The sequence below is a fragment of the Carlito syrichta genome, unplaced genomic scaffold (genome assembly GCF_000164805.1).
Source record: "Carlito syrichta isolate Samal-C Ts95f unplaced genomic scaffold, Tarsius_syrichta-2.0.1 Scaffold312719, whole genome shotgun sequence".
Taxonomy (NCBI): Eukaryota; Metazoa; Chordata; class Mammalia; order Primates; family Tarsiidae; genus Carlito; species Carlito syrichta.
The window spans coordinates 197007-217677 of record NW_007256815.1 but is presented as its reverse complement, the minus strand read 5'-3'; the positions used below and the strand labels follow the sequence as shown (position 1 = coordinate 217677).

The window sequence follows — 20671 nt, the reverse complement described above, 5'->3', positions numbered from 1 at the left end:
GGTGGGATTGACAGTAGTCAAAATCTTCCTGGGGGGGCGGCGGGCACACCTCATCAACAAAGGTACCTGCACAATATTTGTATACTTAACCCTGAATTGTACCCCACAATTAAAAAATAAAAATAAAAAATAAAAAGTCCTAGACACAGACTAACAAGGAATATGTTGGATCAGTATAAATAAAACTATAACATTTCATTAAGATATGTAAAGGAAGACTTGAAAATATAACAGAGAAACACATTCTCCTGGATGAGAAAACTCAATAAAGATATCCCTTCTAAATTAATAAATTTAATGTCATTCTAATAAAAATTTCATTCAGAGGTGATAGTGGGGAACTAAGAAAAATTTTCAAACACTGGTCTAAAACAGTGTTTGTAGAACTTAGAATGTTTGGAAAGTTTACCCCCTACCTTAAAAAAAAAGAAAAAGTAGCTAAGGCAAATTCAGAAAGGCTCATGGGAGATGAGATCATTTGTATTATTAGATATTAACAGTAACATAAAGCTAAATAATGAAAACAATGTGATACTGGTAGAGGAATAGATTTTGGACCAATGGAAAGCCTAAATATATGTAAGAATTAGTTATCAGGGATTAAAAATTTTGTACATAGCAAGTAGACTGAAGACAAATTGTGTGTCTGACAATAGGGACTGGGTGAGCGCACTGTTCATACTGAGAAATGTGATGCAGCTATTGATACATGGTTGTAGTAGAATACTTTAAAAACTACAAGGGTATATGATAAAAAATTAATACAGGTTTAGATTTCAGATTTTTTTGGATGTTGGAATATCTGCATATATAAGGAGATATCCTGGGAAAGGAACTCAAGGTTAAGCACGAAATTCATTTATGTTGTATATACACCTTCTATACATGTAATTTTATATAACATTTTACATAATTTTGTGCATGAAACAAAGTTTCGACTGCAACCTGCCACGTGAGGTCAAGTGTGACATTTTCCACTTGTAGTGCCATGATGGCACTCAGAAAATCTCAGATTTTGGAGTATTTTTAATTTTGAATGCTCAAACTATAAGTCAGTACACCCCTCCTGCTGTTTTTGACTGGCCATCAAAATATGACCGAGGTCCTGCAAGAGCTGAGAGGACCTGGTCATTGGTCACACTACCCTACAGGCTTCCCTGTGCTCATTGCAGGTATGCCACTTGTGCCTGACCAGGGTTTGGACACAGCGTGATACATGGTGGTTTTTCATTGAGGACCCATTATCTCCTGGAGACATGGGAAGACAACTTTCCACCTGGCTGCTACTTTCATTTCAACATCCTGGAAACAGGAGATCAGGCAGATGGAACCACAGGGGGAGGACTGAGGGGGATGAATTTGTCACATCCTAGGAAAAGAAAGGAGTCCCTGTGCTGAGACACAGTAAACGCTGAGTGGGGACACTGAGGGGGCCTGAGCCAGATCATGCAGGGCCCTCCAGGTTGGCCACAGTGAAAAAGGTGCAATACACTTTAAACTAAGGGTTGGCAAACTATAGCCAAGTTCAGTCCGCTGCCCGTTTTTTTGTATGGCCTGAGAGCTAAGAATAGTTTTTGCATTTTTAATGGTGTAAAAAATCATATTTTTAGTATTATTTTGTGACATGTAAAAATTACGTGAGATTCAAATTTCAGTGCCATGAGTAACATTTTATTGGCATGTATATAGTCATGCTGATTTGCTTATGTGTTGTCTATGGCTGCTTTTGTACTATAATAGCAGAGCTGAGCAGTAGTGACAGAGATCAGACATGGTGCACTCAGGGCTCACACCATTGCTCAGGTAACCAAAGAGCACAACGATGCAAGATCACAAGTTGACAGTGTTTGGTGTCATACCATGACATTTTATGTTTTTATTATTAATATATGACTATAATGCAAAATAAGAAACATGGATCTTTGGATACTGGTGGGCTGGTCTTGCTAAAATTAAAAAAAAAAAAAAGTGAGCTGGGCTCGGTGGCTCAGCCTGTAATCCCAGCACTTTGGGAGGCTGAGGTGAGTGGATTGCCTGAGCCCATGGGTTTGAGACCCTCATGGGCAACCTGACGAGACCTCATCTCTACAATAAATCAAAAAGTAGCCAGGGGTGGTAGCGTGCGCCTGTAGTTCCAGCTACTTGAAGGTTGAGGCGGAAGGATGGCCGGAGCCCAGCAGGTCGAGAAGGTGGTGGCCAGGAGCAGCCACTGTACTCCAGTCTGGGTGACAGAGTGAGACTCCAACTCAAAAAAAAAAAAAAGTGGACCTTAAACATCATGCTTTTGAGAACCAGTGGAGTATGGGTTATGCTGTTATTGAATAGATAGAGAACACTGTGTTCATTATGCAACAACATCATAGCTGTGCTTAAAGAACATTATGTCAATATTACTAGAGCAAATAATCATCACAATATTCCCATCTTATGCAGTAAGAAAAAAATTAAAAAGAAATAGAAACTCTGAAATAGAATATCTCATCACAGCAAAATTGCTTCACAAAAAAGAAAATGACCTTTACAATATAGTATCTTTTAAATTGGCTCATTTGTTAGCCAAACAAGGAAAGCTATTCACCAATAGTGAGTTAATTAAATTATGGTAATTGCAGCATCCAAAACTATGTGTTCAGGAAAAGAAACTTGCAAAGACTACTAGTCTTCTGGCAAGAACAGATGCTCGAAAAGTTGAGAAGAGTGAGAACAATTTAATTGTCACATGTTTCAAGTGGTTTTCCATGGCTCTTGATGAGCTGACAGATGTTACTGATACTGCTCAGTTGTTATTTATTCAAGGAGTCATAACAGATGAGTTTGAAGTGACTGAAGAATTGGCCTATCAATTGTCTATGTTAAACAACTAGAACAGAGAATATTTTAAGTAAGTTGAAAAAATATTAATACTAATTCAGTATAACCTGAAGTGGAATCTGCTAAGATGTACTACAATTGATTATGCAAGAGTATGTGTGGATCAGAAAGAGGTTTAGTTAGACAAATGACAAAGCTTGTGAAAATTTAAGGTTATGTAAAAAATAAGCCTATAGTTATTTATTGCATCATTCATTAGCAGTACTTTGCAAAAAATATTTGAGTCTAACATGAGCTATTAAAACAATGGTGTCATCAGAAAACTTCATGTGCTCCCATGGACTTAGCCATCATTAGTACATGCATTTTTGTCAGAAATAAAAGTCGGATATCCTGACTTGCCCTACCATAAAGCAGCTCAACAGCTCAGCAGAGATAAAGCTTTATTTTTAAAAATTTAAAAACCTTAGAGCCAAGACTAAAATGTTCTGAGAAAAACCTTCAATTACTATTAACTACTGAATGGGAATGGGCATGGTGGCTCATGCCTGTAATCTCAGCACTTTTGGAGGCCATAGCAGGAGAATTGCTTGAAGCTAGGAGTTTAAGACCAGCCGAGGCAACACAGTGAGAACCCATTACTACACACACAAAAAAGTTTTTTTAAAAAAATTAGTGTGTGGTGGCATATGCCTGTAGTCCCAACTACTTGGGAGGCTGCAGCAGGAGAACTGCTTGAGCCCAGGAGTTTGAGGCTGCAGTGAGCTATGATCAAACTACTGCACTCCAGTCAAGGCAAGAGAGTGAGAACCTGTCTGTAAAAACAATTTAAAAATAAACACTGAATGGCTTTGGAATTAATTTTTGTTGCAGACTTGATAACACATTTAATGAAGTCAATCTAAAGCTACAAGGCAAACAGTACTTACATGTGAAAATTATACTGCAGTAAAGTCATTTTGATGACAATTAATGTCTGAATCATAAGTAATGTCAAGTTACTTTATCTATTTCCCATGCTGTCTAAAATTAAAACAAGAAGTGAGATCTCCATTCCCACACAAATCTGCAACAGATATATTTTGTGAACTCAAAATACAGATCCAGCAGAATTTGATAAATGCCTTCCAAGTGATGAATATGCTCAGTTAGAATCATATGCTCACGGAGTGATATCAGTATTTGGCAGCACCTTTCTGTGCAAAAAGACGTTTTCACAGATGAGACATGTAAAACATCATCCCCGGCCAGGCTCAGTGGCTCAGCCTGTAATCCCAGTACTTTGGAAGGCTGAGGCAAGTGGACTGCCTGAGCCCACAGGTTCGAGACCAGCCCAGGTCCTATTGGCAAGAACTCGTGGCTACAATAAATTTTTTAAAAATTAGCCAGGTGTGGTAGCATGCGCCTATAGTTCCAGCTACTTGGAAGGCAGAGGCAGAAGGATCACTGGAGCCTAGCAAGTCCATGCTGGGGTGGCTGTGAGCGTGCCACTGCACTCCAGCCTGGGCAACAGAGTGAGACTCCAACTCAAAAAAAAAAATCCCAAATCATAACAGATGAATATCTGCAGTTGGTGCTGATGCCAACACTCCCTTTGGTTCTTCTGAGCAGCAGCACTGGACCTCCTGTTGTTCCCTGAGAACATCAAGCACTCTCTCTCCTCAGGACTCAACACCTGGTGCTTCCTCTGCTGGGAAAGCTTCCCCGCATATTGCATAAAACTTATTCTTACAGGATTTAACTTCCTGCTCAAAATGAACTGTAATAAGAAAACTTAATCAATTGAACCTAACCCAGAATTGATACTGATTATTAAAGTAGTAGAGAAAGACATTAGGAGTTATTAAAAATTGTATTCCATATGCTCAAAAGTTAGAAAAAAGACTATGGAAAACAGAAATATGAAATATACCAAAAAATCCAAATCAAAGCTCTAGAGATGAATATTACAATGTCTCAAGTGAAGAAGAATACAATGGAAGGAATTAATAGAAGAATAGGCATTGCAAAAAAAAAAGATTAGTGACTTTGAAAGCACAATAGAAAATGCCCAAAATGAAACAGAAGAAACAAAAACGAAAAAGAAGGAAATAAAGAAAAAGGAAATCCCAGGGTATCAGAGAGCTATGAGACAACTTCAAGTGACCTAAAATATAAATAACTGGAGTCCTGGGTGGGGTGTGGGAACAAAAAAATTTGGAAAAAAATGACAAAATTTTCCCATTCATGATGAAGACTATAAACCTATAGGTTCAAGAAGTTAAATAAACCCCAAGCACAAGATGAAAAAAACTACATAGAGACAAGTCTTAAGCAAATTGTTTGAAATCAGCACAACAGAGAAAATAACAGCAGCTAGAGTAAAAAGACATTCTATAAAGAAATATAAAGATTAGCCAGGTGTGGTGGTATATGTATGTAGTTACAGCTACTTGGAAGACTTAAGGCGGAAGGATTACCTGAGCCCAGCAGGTTGAGGCTATGGTGACCATGAGCATCCACTTCACTCCAGCCTGGGTGACAGAGTGAGACTTCAACTCAAAAATACACACACACACACACACACACACACACACACACACACACACACAGACAAAGATAAGGATGACAGCAGATTTCTTATCAGAAATAATATAAACCAGAAGACAATGGAATGGTAAAAAAAAAAAAAAAATTCTGTCAACCTAGAATTTAGCTAAACTAGCTTTTAAAAGTGAAGATGAATTAGACTTTTTAAAAAATACAAATACTAAAATAAGTCATTACTAGCAGACTTGCATTTTAAGAAATGTTACATGAAATCTTTCAAGTAGAAAGAATGACACTGGATTAACACAAACCTGGATTGACACAAGAAATAAAGAGTACTGGAGACAATAACTATGTGGGTTGATATAAATGTTTTCTTATTATTTAACTCTCTTTAAAAGATAATTGACTGCTTAAAGCAAAAACAATACCAATGTATTGAGGCATTTATAACATGTAGAAAAAGAAAATACATGGCAGTAATAGGACAAAGTCTGGGAGGAGAGAAATGGAATCTAGCATGTGCTGTTAGGTTCTTGTGCCATTTATGAAGTGGTATAATATCACTTGAAGGTCAACTGTTAATATATAAACTCTGAAACAATCACTAAAAAAATAGCAAAGAGTCATAGCTAAGAATACAACAAAAGGAGACAAAGTGGAATTTTTAAAAATGCTCAGCTAACTCAGAAGAAGACAGAAAAAGAAGTAAAAGAAGCTGGATGTGGTGGTTCACACCTGTAATCCCAGCATTTTGGGAGGCTGAGGCAGAAAGATTACTTGAGCCCAGGAGCTCAAACTGGGCAACAAATGATTTCCTATGTGGTTTTATATGTGTTCAATAAATGTGTAAAGCAACAACCAAATGTTATTGGAATTCTTCTTTTATCATTTATAATTTTTCAACTCCTATTATGTTTCTTTGTGTGTGATATTTTAATCAAAAGTCATTGAGATACTAACAGTGTTCTTTAAAATAATATCTGAAAGGTTTATAAATGTTTGAAATGTCACACAAAGGCTGATTTCTGAAAAAAATTAAAACAATAAAGTATTTATTTTGCCCCCCCCAAAAAAGATTTTTACTCTAAAAGCGGGGAGCGGGGCACAACCCCTTTGGGTCCCCTCCCACTGTGGGAGCTTTTCTTCCTCTCAATAAATCCTGCTTTCTCAAAAAAAAAAAAAAAAAAGAAAGACCAGGCATGGTGGTATGTGCCTATAAGCCCCCAGCTACTTGGGAGCCTGAGGCAGAAGGATCACCTCAGCCCAGGAGTTTGAGGCTAAGGTGAGCCCCGATCACACCACTGCATTATAGCCTAGGTGACAGAGTAAAAAAATAAACTAAACAAAAACCAAAAAAAAGCAACAAAAAAAAAAAAAAAAAAAAAGGAGAGAACAGATGAGACAAAATTTGGACAGCAAGATGAGAGTTAAACCTAACCATATAAATAATCATATCAAATATGAATGATCTAAATCCCCCAATAAATAGGCAGAGATGCTAAGACTGAATAAAAAAGCAGGACCTACCAATATGACGCCTACAAGAACTATCATAATAAAGGTAAAAAAGTAGATAATAAGTACAAAGTTGGAAAAAGAGATACAACACTAACACTAATCAAAAGACACTTGGAATGCCAATATTAATACACATATATTTTAGAGCAAAGAATACTACTATGAATGAAGAGGGTCAATGATGAAGTGAATAATTCATCCAAAGAATACAATAATCTTTTCTTTTCTTTCTTTCTTTCTTTTTTTTTTTTTTTGTAGGAGTCTCACTCTGTCACCCAGACTGGAGTACACTGACATTCTCATGGCCACTCCATCCTCAACCTTCTAGGCTCAGGCAATCTTTCCACCTCAGTCTTCCAAGTAGCTGAAACTACAGGCACACACCACCATGCCCAGCTAATTTTTTGATTTATTGTAAAGACAAGGTCTTGCCAAGTTGCCCAGGGTGTTCTCAGACCCCTGAGCTCAGGCAATCCTCTCACCTCCACCTCCCAAAGTGCTGTGATTACAGGCATGAGTCACTGTGCCCAGAAGGATATAACAATCTTAAATATTTACGCACCTAACTACAGAGCTTCAAAATACTCCTGGGTATTTACTTGAGTGAAATAAAAGTGTCTGTCCAAACAAAGACTTACATGTGAATGTTCATAGCAGTTTTATTTGTAATAGCCCCAAACTGAAAACACCCTAAATGTCCATCAAAAGATAGTACACCCATACAATGGAATACTATCCAGTATTCTATTGATACATAAAACATGTCAACACAATTACATGGAGTGAAAGATGACAGACAAAAAGAGTACATACTGACTGATTCCATTTATACAAAATTCTACAAACTAATCTACAGTGACATGGAAGAGAGAGGTGAGGGAGAGAGCCTGCTGCGGGCTGGTCAGGGAGATAGGGTGAATCAGGAGTAGAAGGGCTACTGAAGAACACAGGGAAGACATTGATAGCACTGGTGTTGCATCCAGTGCAGGGTGAACAATGGAGGCTTTGGTTTGGGGTGGGTAAGCCTAAGGAAGGATATTACCATATCATGGAGACAGTAGGACACAGCCTGGAGTGTTGGATGAGGCCAGGGTCTGACTTTCCCTGGTTTTATTCAGCCTCATTTTGAAGTCCTGCCAGTATCACAGATGATAGTCAATGAGTGTTTAGGCTTAATGAGAGCTCAGCAAAATTGCAAAAAAAAAAAAGACTGCTGCATAAAATTCAATGTCTATGTACCAGTAACAATCAGAAAATATAAAATTCTTGGAAATAAATCTTAAAAACTATGCAAGCCCTCTGTAGAGAAAAACAGAAAACTTTACGAGGAGACACGTCATCTTCATGCATGGGGGAGACTTTACATAGTCATGTGTTGCTTAATGATGGAGTTATATTCTTTTTTTTTTTTTTTTTTTTTTTGAGTTGGAGTCTTACTCTGTCACCCAGACTGGAGTGCAGTGGCCACTCCCGGCCACCGCAGCCTCGACCTGCTGGGCTCCGGCGATCCTTCCGCCTCAGCCTTCCAAGTAGCTGGAACTACAGGCGCGCTCTACCGCGCCCGGCTGATTTTTGATTTATTGTAGAGATGAGGTCTCGCCAAGTTGCCCAGGCGGGTCTCGAACCCCGCGGGCTCAGGCAATCCACTCACCTCAGCCTCCCAAAGGCGCGGGATTACAGGCTGAGCCACCGAGCCTGGCTTGGAGTTATATTCTGAGACATGTATTATTAGACAATTATCATTAAACAAATATCATAGAGTATATTTACACAAATCTGGATGGTAGAGCTTACAACACACATAGTCTATATGGTATGGCCTATTGCTCCTAGTCTGCAAACCTGGACAGCACATTATTATACTGAATACTGTAGGCAACTGTAAGGCAATGGTAAGTATTTCTGTGTCCGAACATACCTAAACATAAAAAACATACAGTAAAAATACAGTATAAAAGATAAAAAATGGTACCACTTACATAGGGCAATTATCATGAATGAAACTTGCAGAACTGGAAGTTGCTCTGGGTGATTCAGTGAGTGAGTACTGAGTGAATGTGAAGGCCTAGGACATCACTGTACACTACCGTAGACTTTATAGACACTGTATATTTAAGCTACACAAAATTTATTAGAAGTTTTTTCTTTCAGCCTGGGCAACAGGACAGCAAGACCCTGTCTCTATGAAAACATAAAAAATTAACTGGGCATGGTGGTGCATGCCTGTAGTAGTTCCGGCTACTTGGGAGGCTAAGCCGGGAGGATTACTTGAGCCCAGGAGTTCAAGACTACAGAAAGTTATCATTGCACCACTGAATTCCAGCCTGGAGTGAGACTCTGTCACTAAAAGAAAAAAAAATTTTCTCAGTAAAAAATTAATATTGGCCAGGTTTGGTGGCTCAGTCTGTAAACCCAGCACTTTGGGAGGCTGAGGCAAGTGGATTGCCTGAGCCCGCAGGTTCAAGACCAGCCCGGGCAACTTGATGAGACTCATCTCTACAATAAATAAAAAAACAACCGGACGTGGTAGCACGCGCCTGTAGTTCCAGCTACTTGGAAGGTTGAGGCGGAAGGATCGCAGGTGCCCAGCAGGTCGACGCTGGGGTGGCCGTGCAACAGAGTGAGACTTCAACACATAGACACACACACATACACACACACACACACACACACACACACACACACACACACAGAGAGAGAAATGAATCTTAATTTACTGTAACTTTTTGACTTTATAAACTTTTAGGCATTTTAAAAAATTTTTGACTCTTTTATAACACTTAGCTTAAAATACACACTGTGCAGCTATAGAAAAATATTTTCTTTCTTTATATCCTTATTCTATAAGTTTTTTTCTATTTAACAATTTTTAAATTTATTTTTTAAGTTTTCTGTTTAAAAATAAGACAAATAGGCTGGACTCGGTGGTTCAGCCTGTAATCCCACGCTTTGGGAGGCCAAGTGAGGGAACTGCCTGAGCCTGCGGGTTCAAGACCCGCCTAGGCAACTTGGCGAGACCTCATCTCTACAATAAATCAAAAAAATTAGCCGGGTGTGGTAGCGCGCGCCTGTAGTTCCACCTACTTGGAAGGCTGAGGCGGAAGGATCACTGGAGTCCAGCAGGTTGAGGCTGCGGTGGCCAGGAGTGTGCCACTGCACTTCAATCTGGGCAACAGAGTGAGACTCCAACTCAAATAAAAATAAAAATAAATAAATAAAAATTTAAAAAAGACAAACACAGACACTGGCCTAGTCCTATACAGGGTCAGGACCATCAATATCAGTGTTTTCCACATCCACATCTTGTCCCACCGGAAGGTCTTTAAGGGCATTAACAGGCATGGATGATAACAATGCCTTCTTCTGGAATTCTTTCCAAAGGACCTGACTGAGGCTGCTTTACAGTTAACTTTTTTTTTTTTTGCTTCTAAGTAGAAGGAGTACACGCTAAATGGTAAAAAGTATAGTACAGTAAATACATACACCAGTAACATAGTTCCTTATTGTTATTATCAAGTATTATATATTGTACATAATCGTATGTGCAGACTATTGTGTGACTGGCAGCACAGCAGATTTGTTTACACCAGCATCACTATAAACATGTGAGTGATCTGTTGTGCTACAACATCAGGACAGCTATGACACCATTAGGCAATAGGGATTTTTCAGCTCCATTATAATCTTATGGGACCACCCTCAAATATGCAGTCTTTCATTGACTGAAATGTCATTATGTGGCACATGACTGTATAATAAAGATTTCCATCTTCCCAAACTAATCCGTAATTCATCACAATTCTAGTCAAAATCCCAACAGGGTTTCTCATGGAAATACTGATCCCAATAACTCCACATCACCATAGAACTCCCAAGACACTTTTAAAAGAGAATAACCCAGCCCCCAGATAGCAGAGTCCTGGACCTGGTGCCACAAGCAATGGGGCAGAGCTGAGGACACCCTTGCTGGTATGGATGATGGGCACTTTTTGAAAATAGAATCATAAAGAGAAATCAATTCCTTTATCTAATTACAGAGATGAGTCAAAACCAATAAAGAATTCAAAATTATCACAGTCCAATAAAAATGAGAAGTTATATGCAGCCCAAAAGCTGTCAGATCTATTTGATGAGAGGAAACAGGAGATTCTAAGGTACAGAACAGGCTCTGTGAAGGAGAGTTATTTTTAAAAATGTTAACTTCAAGTCCGCTCACCCATTTGTTTCTTAAAATGATTTACAATTCTCAAAATCTGGTTTTGACTTGCATGACAAGCCTCTGCCCATCTCTAGGAGAAGCTGCTCTCCAAAGGAGCTGTAGGATTTAATTCCTGTCAGTATTTGTAACAAACCAGTAGACCTGCTTTTCAATTATATAATTTAAACCATAAACAAGATGCTGCAGCAACTTTTCCACAGAGCTCAATTTATATATGCCATAAACTTCCCTTAGTCCTTAACCTCTGCAAAAGTCTAAATTCTGTATCTTTTCAATATCATTTCTTTTGGAAATTTCCACTGAAAGGCCAAGGACTCCTGGCTTACTCTGGTGTGAATGTTTAACTTGGGGCATAAGATTGTTCACATGGGTTTCACGAATTACATGCCCAGCCCATACGGAGGTTCTTTCTTCTATTTTTCAAATGTACACAGATGCCATTGTGATGATTAAAATATACACTCAGGGATGGTTCAACATAAGACCAATCAATGTAAGATATCACTTTAACAGGCTGAAGGGGAAAAAAAACCCACATGCTCATCTCAATTGATACAAAAAAGGCATAACAAAATCTAACAACCCTTTATAATAACTTTTCATTATATTCCTCAGAAAATGAGAAATATAAGGCAACTTCCTCAACTTGATAAAAGATATTTATGAAAAACCTATAGCTAACATCTTGCTCAATAGAGCAAGATCAGAAACAGGACAAAGATACCTATTTTTCCCACTGCCATTCAAAATTATACTGAAGTTCTAGCCAGAGCAATCAGTTCAGAAAAAGAAAGGGCATCCAAGCTGAAAGGGAAGATGTACGACTATACCTATTCACAAACTACATGGCCCTATATGTAGAAAATTCCAAAGAATACAACAGAAGGCTTTTAATATACAAATTCAGCAAAGTTGCAGGGTATAAGATCAAAACACAAAATCAGCTGTGCTTCCATACACCAGCAATGAGCAGTTTTTAAAAAAAAAAAAATCCCATTTACAATAGCATCTTAAAGAATAAAACATCTAAGAATAAATTTAACCAGGGAGGTAAAAGAATTGTACACTGAAATATAGAAAAAAAATCAAAGATATAAATAAATGGAATGACATTCTGGGTTTATGGATTATAAGACTTAATATTGTTAAGATGACAATACGCCCAAGCAGTTTACAGATTCAGCACAATCACTTTCAAAATCCTAAAAATCTTAAAAAAATAAAATAAAAAGGTCAATTTTCAAATTCATATGAAATTGCAAGGGATCCTAAACAGCCATAACAACCTTGAAAAAGAAAAAAGCTAGAGGACTCACACTTTCCAGTTTCAAAACTTATTACCAAGATACAGCAATCAAAAGAATGTGGTACTGGCATAAGAATCAATATAAATCAATGCAATAGAACTAGGAGGCCAGAAATAAACCCAAGTCTACGGCTGATTGATTTTTTTTAATGACCAGCAGGAAGAGGCTGCCTGGTAGCTGACTGATTTTTAACAAGGGAGCCAAGACCATTCAGTGGAAAAAGAATAGTCTCTTCAACAAATGGTATCAGGAAGCCTGGCTATTCACATGCGAAAGAATAAAATTAGACCCCTGTCTCACACCATATACAAAAATTAACTCTATTAGCACCTTAATGTAAAAGCTAAAACTAGTACATTCTTAGAAGAAAACACAGAGGTAAATCTTTGTGACTTTTGATTTCATAACAGATTCTTAGAAACAATACTACAAAAATGACCAATAAAAGAAAAAGTAAATAGGAACAGTGGTTAATGCTTGTAATCCCACCATTTCTGTACTTTAAATTATATCATCAAGAAAACAACCAGAGAATAGAGAATACAAATCATATATTGATAAGGGACCTGTGTCCAGAATATATAACTTAGTAATAAGAGAGAATGATCTGATTAAGACATTTCTTTAAAGAAATACAAATGGCCAATAAGCACACAAAAAAGAGGCTCAGTCATTAGTTTTTAAGGAAATACAAACCAAAACCACAATGAAACACATCACAGACACTAGAACAGCTAAAATAAACTTAATAAGGAAAGTAAGTGTTGGCAAGAACATAGATAGTCTGGAACCCCTGTGTTTGCTGGTGGGATATGGACTGCATCCCCTGAGAAACTTGTGGGCCTCTTTGAGCCTGCCTTCTCTACTGCTCACCCACCACACACCCAAACCTTTACTACTTACCCTGCAGTGGATATGACACTAATGCCATCATTGTCTTTCCTGTGTGCTCCAGTGGCCTTTCCATGTCGAGATTCACTCTACCTCCCTCACCAATTCAGTAGGCTCCATCCCTTGCCTCACCCTCTCTGCCTCCTCCCACAGGGCCAGTCCTACCTACTGGGTAAACTCCTTGATTGTCTCCCTCTGTGCCTGCACCTGGGCCTGCCATTCTTGGAGCTCTCTGCTTCACTCTGAATCCTTCTTTTTAAGCTCAGATGAGCCCAGCAGTCCAGCAGTTTGAGGCTCCTTTCCACTTCTGCTGAAAGTCCCTGGGCCTCACCTCCACTTGCAATCTCAGTCAAGCACCTAAACTCTGGAACTGGGGAGCATCAATCCCCTGCCTTTCTCTTCCTAGGATCTAGCTTTTTTTCTTATTTCCTCTCCCAAAGGACACTTTGTCCTCCCCTGCAGGAGCCAAGTTTCTGTATTCACTGGGCCCTAACCTGAGCTCTGTTCCTCTGCACCAGCATTTTTCTTACTCTCACCTTCTCATGATTCCATGAGACCCCAGAGCACACAGTGTGCCTTCAATGAGGCTCCTGTGTTGCTATGACCATGCTGCACCCCCATAGGCACTTGTCCAACCCTCATTTCATGTATCCTCAGCTGCCATCCACCTGTCAGCTGCTTCAGTTCTTCCTTACTCTCCTCTTTGGGACTTGCTCCCCATGGTTCACCCATCTTGGGCTCTTTTGCTGCACCCTGACCTCTTCCCACTTCTGAGAGTAGGTTCCTTTTAACAGAGGTTCTGCCCTCTGTAGAGGACTCTGAAATGTTGCCTTCAAGCCTGTTCAGAACCCTCATGCTGAGTCCAGTATCTGGACTGATCCAACCTCCATTCTGTGCAAGAGCCCCATGACCAGCTGTCTATACCCCAGATGGACCCTAAATCTGCCTGACTCCCCCATCCCATTGCACTGAAGAGAACAGACACTTGCAACCCTTGTGATGGACATCCAATGAGTCTGTTTCCATTCTAGGCCCCTTATGCATCATTCTCAGCAGGAGCAAAATGGACCTCAAGGTAAAAATTAGGTTCCAATCACTCTCAAGGCTTCCACTGTCCCTGAATAAAATCCAACGGCCCCATCCCACCTGCCCCAATCCCACTATTCTGGTCCTCTTGCCATCCTTTAAGATGCAGTGGCCTCATCTGAGGAGGCTTATCCCCCAAGATGACCTTCTGGTTCCCAGGCTGGGCCAAAATAGTGTTCTTAAATCTTCCCTGTCTTCTTTCCAGAAACTTCCCATCTTGGAACTTTTGTTTAAAAATCTCAAGCACTGTCTGGGTGGCTGCTGCTGGGAGGACCCGAGGCCACATCTGCATTTTCCACAAGCAGAGAGAACCAAACAAGTACCAATAACTTTATTGTTATCAGCCAGGAAAAAACCTCCACTCATGGCACCTCCTGACAGTCCCATCTGGGAAAGGCCAGAGGAGCCAGGATCCCAACAGTCCAGGTTTTCTCATTGGCTTTTCCCTTACTTGCAGGCTCTGTTCCTGATTAACTCCTGAGCCCTAGGAATCCAGGTGACTGATATTCTTGTTACCAAAGAAAAGGTCCCTGAGCAGGGAGGGAAGGAAGAGCACGGTCTGGGCTCCCACACAGCAGCTAAGGCAGATTTTGGCAAGACCAGAAGACAGTGCTAAAGGGACTGAAAACCCCTCTTTGTTACTGAACATGAGTCTTTTTTGCCAAACGAGAGACAACAAAGTTCTTGTTGCGGACAGTTAGCAGCTGACACAACCAAGGACAATATACGCCCTATGTTCCCCACGCATCACACTTGGCCTCACCCCCTCACCCACCCTACCCACCGCAGTGGGGCCACCCCTCACCAGCCACGCCCACTGCACCTGCCCCGCCCCTCACCTGTCACTCTCCTCCTTCACAGCCCCAAATGCCGTCTGCCGGCCAGTCCTCCCGGAGGGCTCCTGCACCTTCTCAGCATCGGGCTCCGGCTCCAGAGAGGAGCTTGTGCTGCCCTCGCGGCTGACGCTGCTACCACGCCCAGGGCTGTTCTCTGCTGAAGCCCGCGGGGACTCGGTGTTCTGCTTCAGCGTCTGTAGCTTGGCCAGCGGGATGATGTCGCAGCCTTGCGGGCGGTGCCACACGGTACGCTGCGTGCTGGCGTTGTAGTAGTAGAAGCGGGATGTGTTGGGGTCGAAGAGCTCCCACCACTGGTTCTCACTGGTGCGCTTGATGCGGACGCCTGCTGGCGGGTCCCACACACACTCGCCCGTGACCAGGTTTGCGTACATGCGCTCGCGGGTGCGCGGCTCGATGATCTCCACCCACTCCAGCCTGGGAACAGAGGAACCAGGGTTAGGGGCGGAGAAGACAGGTGTGAAGCCTGGACTTCAGGCCCCAGCTGCCCGGGGTATGTCCCGGAAGGGAAGGCCTGACGGCAGAAGGCTGCCTTCATAAAACTATAGGGACCCTCCTGACTCAGGGATCGACCTCCTGTAGACCCTTGCTCACATCCCTCAGCTTCAAAAACAAGACATCTTGTCAGTGACTGTTAAATGCTCATGGGCATTTCAGTCCCCTGGGGAGTTTCTGGAGAAGCCAGTGCCAAGGGTGAGCATGACAACGCTCTGGGGGGGGAGGTCTTGGTCCCCAAGTGGTGTGCAAACATACTGGTGGCTCTGGTTTCCTGTCTCACAGGGACCCAGGCCATGCCCCCACTGCCCCATCCAGGCTCTGTCTACAGGAGCTAGGGTATGGCTGCTTCACATGGCCTGAAACCTATCCCCCCTTACCACCATGTACATGCTGAAATTGCCCCTCTTCTGTAGCTGGGAGACCACTATATCCACATTGGGTCAGGAATACAGAGGGGATTGGACCCAGCCAGAAAGTGTTGCTGGGTTCCTGAGCTGCTTTCTCCCAGGGGAACCCAGTGCAATAGAGCCAAGAACCCAGAGGGCACTCAAACCCCTTCCTGAGGGGCCATAGCCTCCAATCTTTAAATGTTTTTTTAAATAAAAAAGACAATTTCAAAAACAATGCAAATTAAAGATATCTAGAGCAAGACCATTTTAATGCTGATATGTTTGATATGTGGATGTGCTCCAGGTAACATCTGGCATTTTTAAGTTTCTACACAGAAACAAATACCCCTTAAAGGCACGGAGTGCTCCTCAATGTGGACACTCTCGGCCAGGAGACACATTGGTGGTCTGCCTATGCATCCACTGTCTTGTAATCTTGTGATAGGCCTGGTCCTCACCATCACTAGGCTGGTTGGGGGGGGTGTCTTGTTTCAAAGGAAAGGTCTCTAATTACAGTGGCTCAGAAGAGAAGGGGAATTGTATGGGGAGAGCGGGGTGGGGGGGGGTTTCCTACAGCTCCACCAGGACAGTGAAAGAAAGAGGCACCCTCTCTGAACAGGCAGGTGTTGACTGGCCAAGGGGATGACCTTTATTCCCACAACATTCTTTCTCTAAAGACCTCAATCCTACCCTTTGATGCCAGGCTAGGGGCACAGCTGCTCTGAAAACAGAATGTGATATGCACACACAACTGTCCTTGTGGGGATGCCAATGACTCCAGGTAGACGCTGTTCCTATCTGCCCTGACCACAAGGAGCAAAGTCCATGCCTTAAGAAGTGAGCAGCAGTGGGGCTCGGTGGCTCAGCCTGTAATCCCAGCATTTTGGGAGGCTAAGGTAAGTGGATTGCCTTAGCCCATGGGTTCAAGACCAGCCCAGGCAATTTGGTGAGACTTCGTCTCTACAATAAATCAAAAATCATCCGGGCGTGGTAGCACACGCCTGTAGTTCCGGCTTCTTGGAAGGTTGAGGCAGAAGGATTGCCGGAGCCCAGCAGGTTGACCCTGGGGTAGCCGTGAGTGTGCCACTGTACTCCAGCCTGGGCGACAGAGTGAGACAAACTCAAAAGAAAAAAGAAAAAGAGCAGCAAGACCAACTGCAGGAGGCCTGGCCCCTGTGTAGTGGCAGCACCCTCAGCAGCAGCCCTGCAGATTCCGGGTCCCTGTTTCTTGCTGATGCAGATGAGTAGCTGAGAAACCGGCCATGCACCCTTCCTTCAGGCATTGGTCACTGGGCACAGCTCCTCTGAGTTTGGGCACCACAGGCAGAGGAACCCAACGTGCTGCCTGTCAAGGCAGGAGAGTTACTAAGGGAGAGCTCATGTGGGGTTACGGGCTGGCTTAGGCATTCAAGTGGAGAAGGCAGAGAGGGTGGGGGGCTAAGCCTGAATGGAAACACTGCAGCAGTGTATGGCTCCAACAGTGGAGTCCTGAAGATCAGGGGAAGACAGATAAGAACTTTTCACTGTTGCCCTGTGGAAGGCATCTGATGAGGGGGGTAGGTTCCTGCTTCTTTGCTGAGCTTGACTACATTTGCCAACAATCCATGTCCCCAAACAAATGCTTTGGTTTGCTTGGCCCCACCCTGACATGGGTCCTGGTTTATGGACCAACCACCTTTCCATGTACTTGTCTCTCTATGCCCTTGGACCACAGACCCACTCTACTGTTCAGCAAGCAACAGGGTGCAGGGGCCTCGCTCTACTCGCGTCCTCACTCTTCTCTGTCCAATGCCTCACCAGGTACGGACAACGCCTGCCCAGTTCTGTCCTGCCCACGATGTGGTCCACCTAGTAATGGGGCCTTACTTACCCTTGACTGCCAAATCTAGGCAGCACATTTCAGTCCTGAGGAAACTGCACCACTTTTAATACCACTGATCATACCTTCTTCCTTTTATTCTTAAATGTTTAACTTTTTGTCTTGAAATAATTTCATATTTTTAAAAAAGCTCAAAAAACAATCTTCACCCACATTCCCCACATCACCATCCTGTATCAGAGCGTCAGCAAGTTATGCATGTGCTTTGGCAGAAGTAGAACAAAGGAAACCACTGTGTTTGACATGTCGGGGAACATGAGGGGCTTGCCATGACCTAGGACAGTCACTTGGATCACTTGGTCAAGTGGGCACTCACTAGGCTTCCCACTGTAACATCATCGTGCTTCTCTATGCAATTAATAAGTATCTTGTGGGGTTACTTTAAGACCACATAATATCCTTTTCTCGAAAATCATACTTTCACTCACTATTTTTAGCATCCATTGATGATTCTTGCCTAAAAAATCCTTACTGTGTGTTGGCCAAATGCTAATTACATGTTTCCATCACTCCATCTACATTTTATAGCTGAAATTCTATTGTAAGTGTCATATAATAACAGAATTTGTCATGCTAGCAGTGTTGTAGGTGGAGGTTGGTTAGGGTGACATCCTTCCTAATTTTCTGTATTTTCCAAGTATTTTGCACAATGTTCACAAGATTACTTTTGTCACTAGAAAAAATTTAAAGACATTAAATTTCTATAAAATAGTGTTATTTCAAGTATAATATGCAATAAGTCTTTCAACATGCCAAACTTTAAAGTTTTAAAGATTTAGTGGGTGAGGCATGGCAGCTTATGCCTGTAATCACAACACTTTGGGCAGCTGAGGCGGGAAGATCACTTGAGGCCAGGAGTTCAAGACCAGCCTGGGCAACTTAAGACCTCATCTCAAAAGTAAAAAAAAAAAAAAGAAAGAAAGAAATTAGCGAGCAATGTTTCCATCAAGCATCTGCACACTTATATTGGCCTGTGCAGCACATGACTCAAGTGAGTGATAAGTAGTATGTCCCCATTGTAGGGGGAGTAGAGGTGGTATAATGAGTTATATCCCTAGGGAGGGGGTGTGATAAGTGAAATTGGAGGAGTATAATAAATGGTATCTCCCTGTAGGGGTATGTAATACATGATATCTCCCTGTGGCAGTGTAATAAAAAGTATCTCCCTGGGGGAGGTGTGTTATAAATGGTATCTCTATAGTGGAGGGTGTAATAAATGGTATATCCCTGATGGGGTATGTTTTAATTCAAATACATACTTAGTGACAGGGAAGGACTATCACAATTTATAATTAAAGTTATGTAGCTTTATTTTTTAAAACCACGTATGTGTTTACATGTACATATTTGTGTAGGAAATCACTGGAAGTATAAAGTCAAATATTAAAAGGGGCTATCTAGGAGTTGTGAAATTTGGTGTAATTTTACCTTTTCCCTCATTTTATTCATCAAATTTTTTTTCAAAATTTGTGATGAAAAATTTCAAATATACACAAAAATACAGAGATTTGTATAATGAATTCCCATATATGTGGTCTTATATTTTTACCGATTATTGATGCAGTCGAGCATTTTCCTCATCCCTGAGCCACTTACATTCCCCATTATTCAGATATACATGACTATTGCCATCAAAATTTTTTATTTCTTACTGATTTGCAAGAGTTGTATTTTTTTAAGTCTTTTTTTTTTTCTTTTAGTCTTTATTTTAAAGATGTGGGGAAAAGTTGTGTTTTTTAAAAATAAATATTCTAAATCATAATTCCCTCTTACTTACATGTATTAAAAAGATCTCTCCCTCTCTTATTTCACGGCTTGTCTTTTCATTCTCTTTATGGTGCCTTTTGCCGTATGATGAAAAGCTTTTAAGTTTAACATAGTTGAATTAATAAATCTTTCCTTCATGATTTTTCCTCTTAATCTAGAAGTAGGGAAGAAAACTTCCCTACTTCTAGATTAAGAATATTCTCTTATAAATTACCTTCCATATTGAAGTCATTAATTGGCCTGGATTGATTTTTGTTACTATGTGAAATTTCACTTTTCCCACATGGATAACCAGGGGTTTCAAGATGGGTCTGTTAAATAGCATGATTTCCTCAGTGATGGACAATGACAGCTCTGTCTTAAATCAAGTTTTTAAAATGCTGTTTTTATAAGTCCATCTAAGCTCCCTCCTGGCTTTGCTGGTCAACAACACTGTGGTACCTTAATTATAATGGCTTTGTAAAGTTACTCACATCTTCCTGTCTTTTGGGCATGTGTCTTGGCTATTCTTTTTTTTTTTTCCCTAGTTCGAGTCTCACTCTGTCACCCAGACTGGAGTGCAGTAGCCAAGCACTGGGATTACAGGCTGAGCCACCAAGCCCAGCTGGTTATTCTTATTTTTAATTTTTTTTTTTAGTTGGAGTCTCACTCTGTCGCCCAGGTTGGAGTGCAGTGGTATGCTCACGGCCACTGCAGCCTCAACCTGCTAGACTCAGGCAATCCTTCCACCTTACCTTCCAAGCAGTTGGAACCACAGGCCTGCGCCACCATGCCTGGCTAATTTTTTGTGTCTATTCTTGACCCTTGGTTCTTCCCAATGAAATTTAGAATCAAGCCGGGCTCGGTGGCTCAGTCAAGCCGCGCCTTTGGGAGGCTGAGGTGAGTGGATTGCCTGAGCCCGCGGGTTCGAGACCTGCCTG

The 20671-nt window shown here is 41.4% G+C and overlaps 1 protein-coding gene across 3 annotated transcripts in view; it reads right to left on the bottom strand.

The window, feature by feature from the left end:
- ARHGAP39 (Rho GTPase activating protein 39) overlaps positions 1-20671 on the bottom strand; it is a 73534-nt gene that overhangs the window by 34164 nt on the left and 18699 nt on the right. For all 3 annotated transcript variants that reach the window (XM_021718560.1, XM_008069966.2, XM_008069967.2), the window contains exon 3: positions 15204-15635. In XM_021718560.1, the coding sequence (XP_021574235.1) occupies positions 15204-15635 (432 nt within the window). The remainder of the gene's footprint in view (positions 1-15203; positions 15636-20671) is intronic.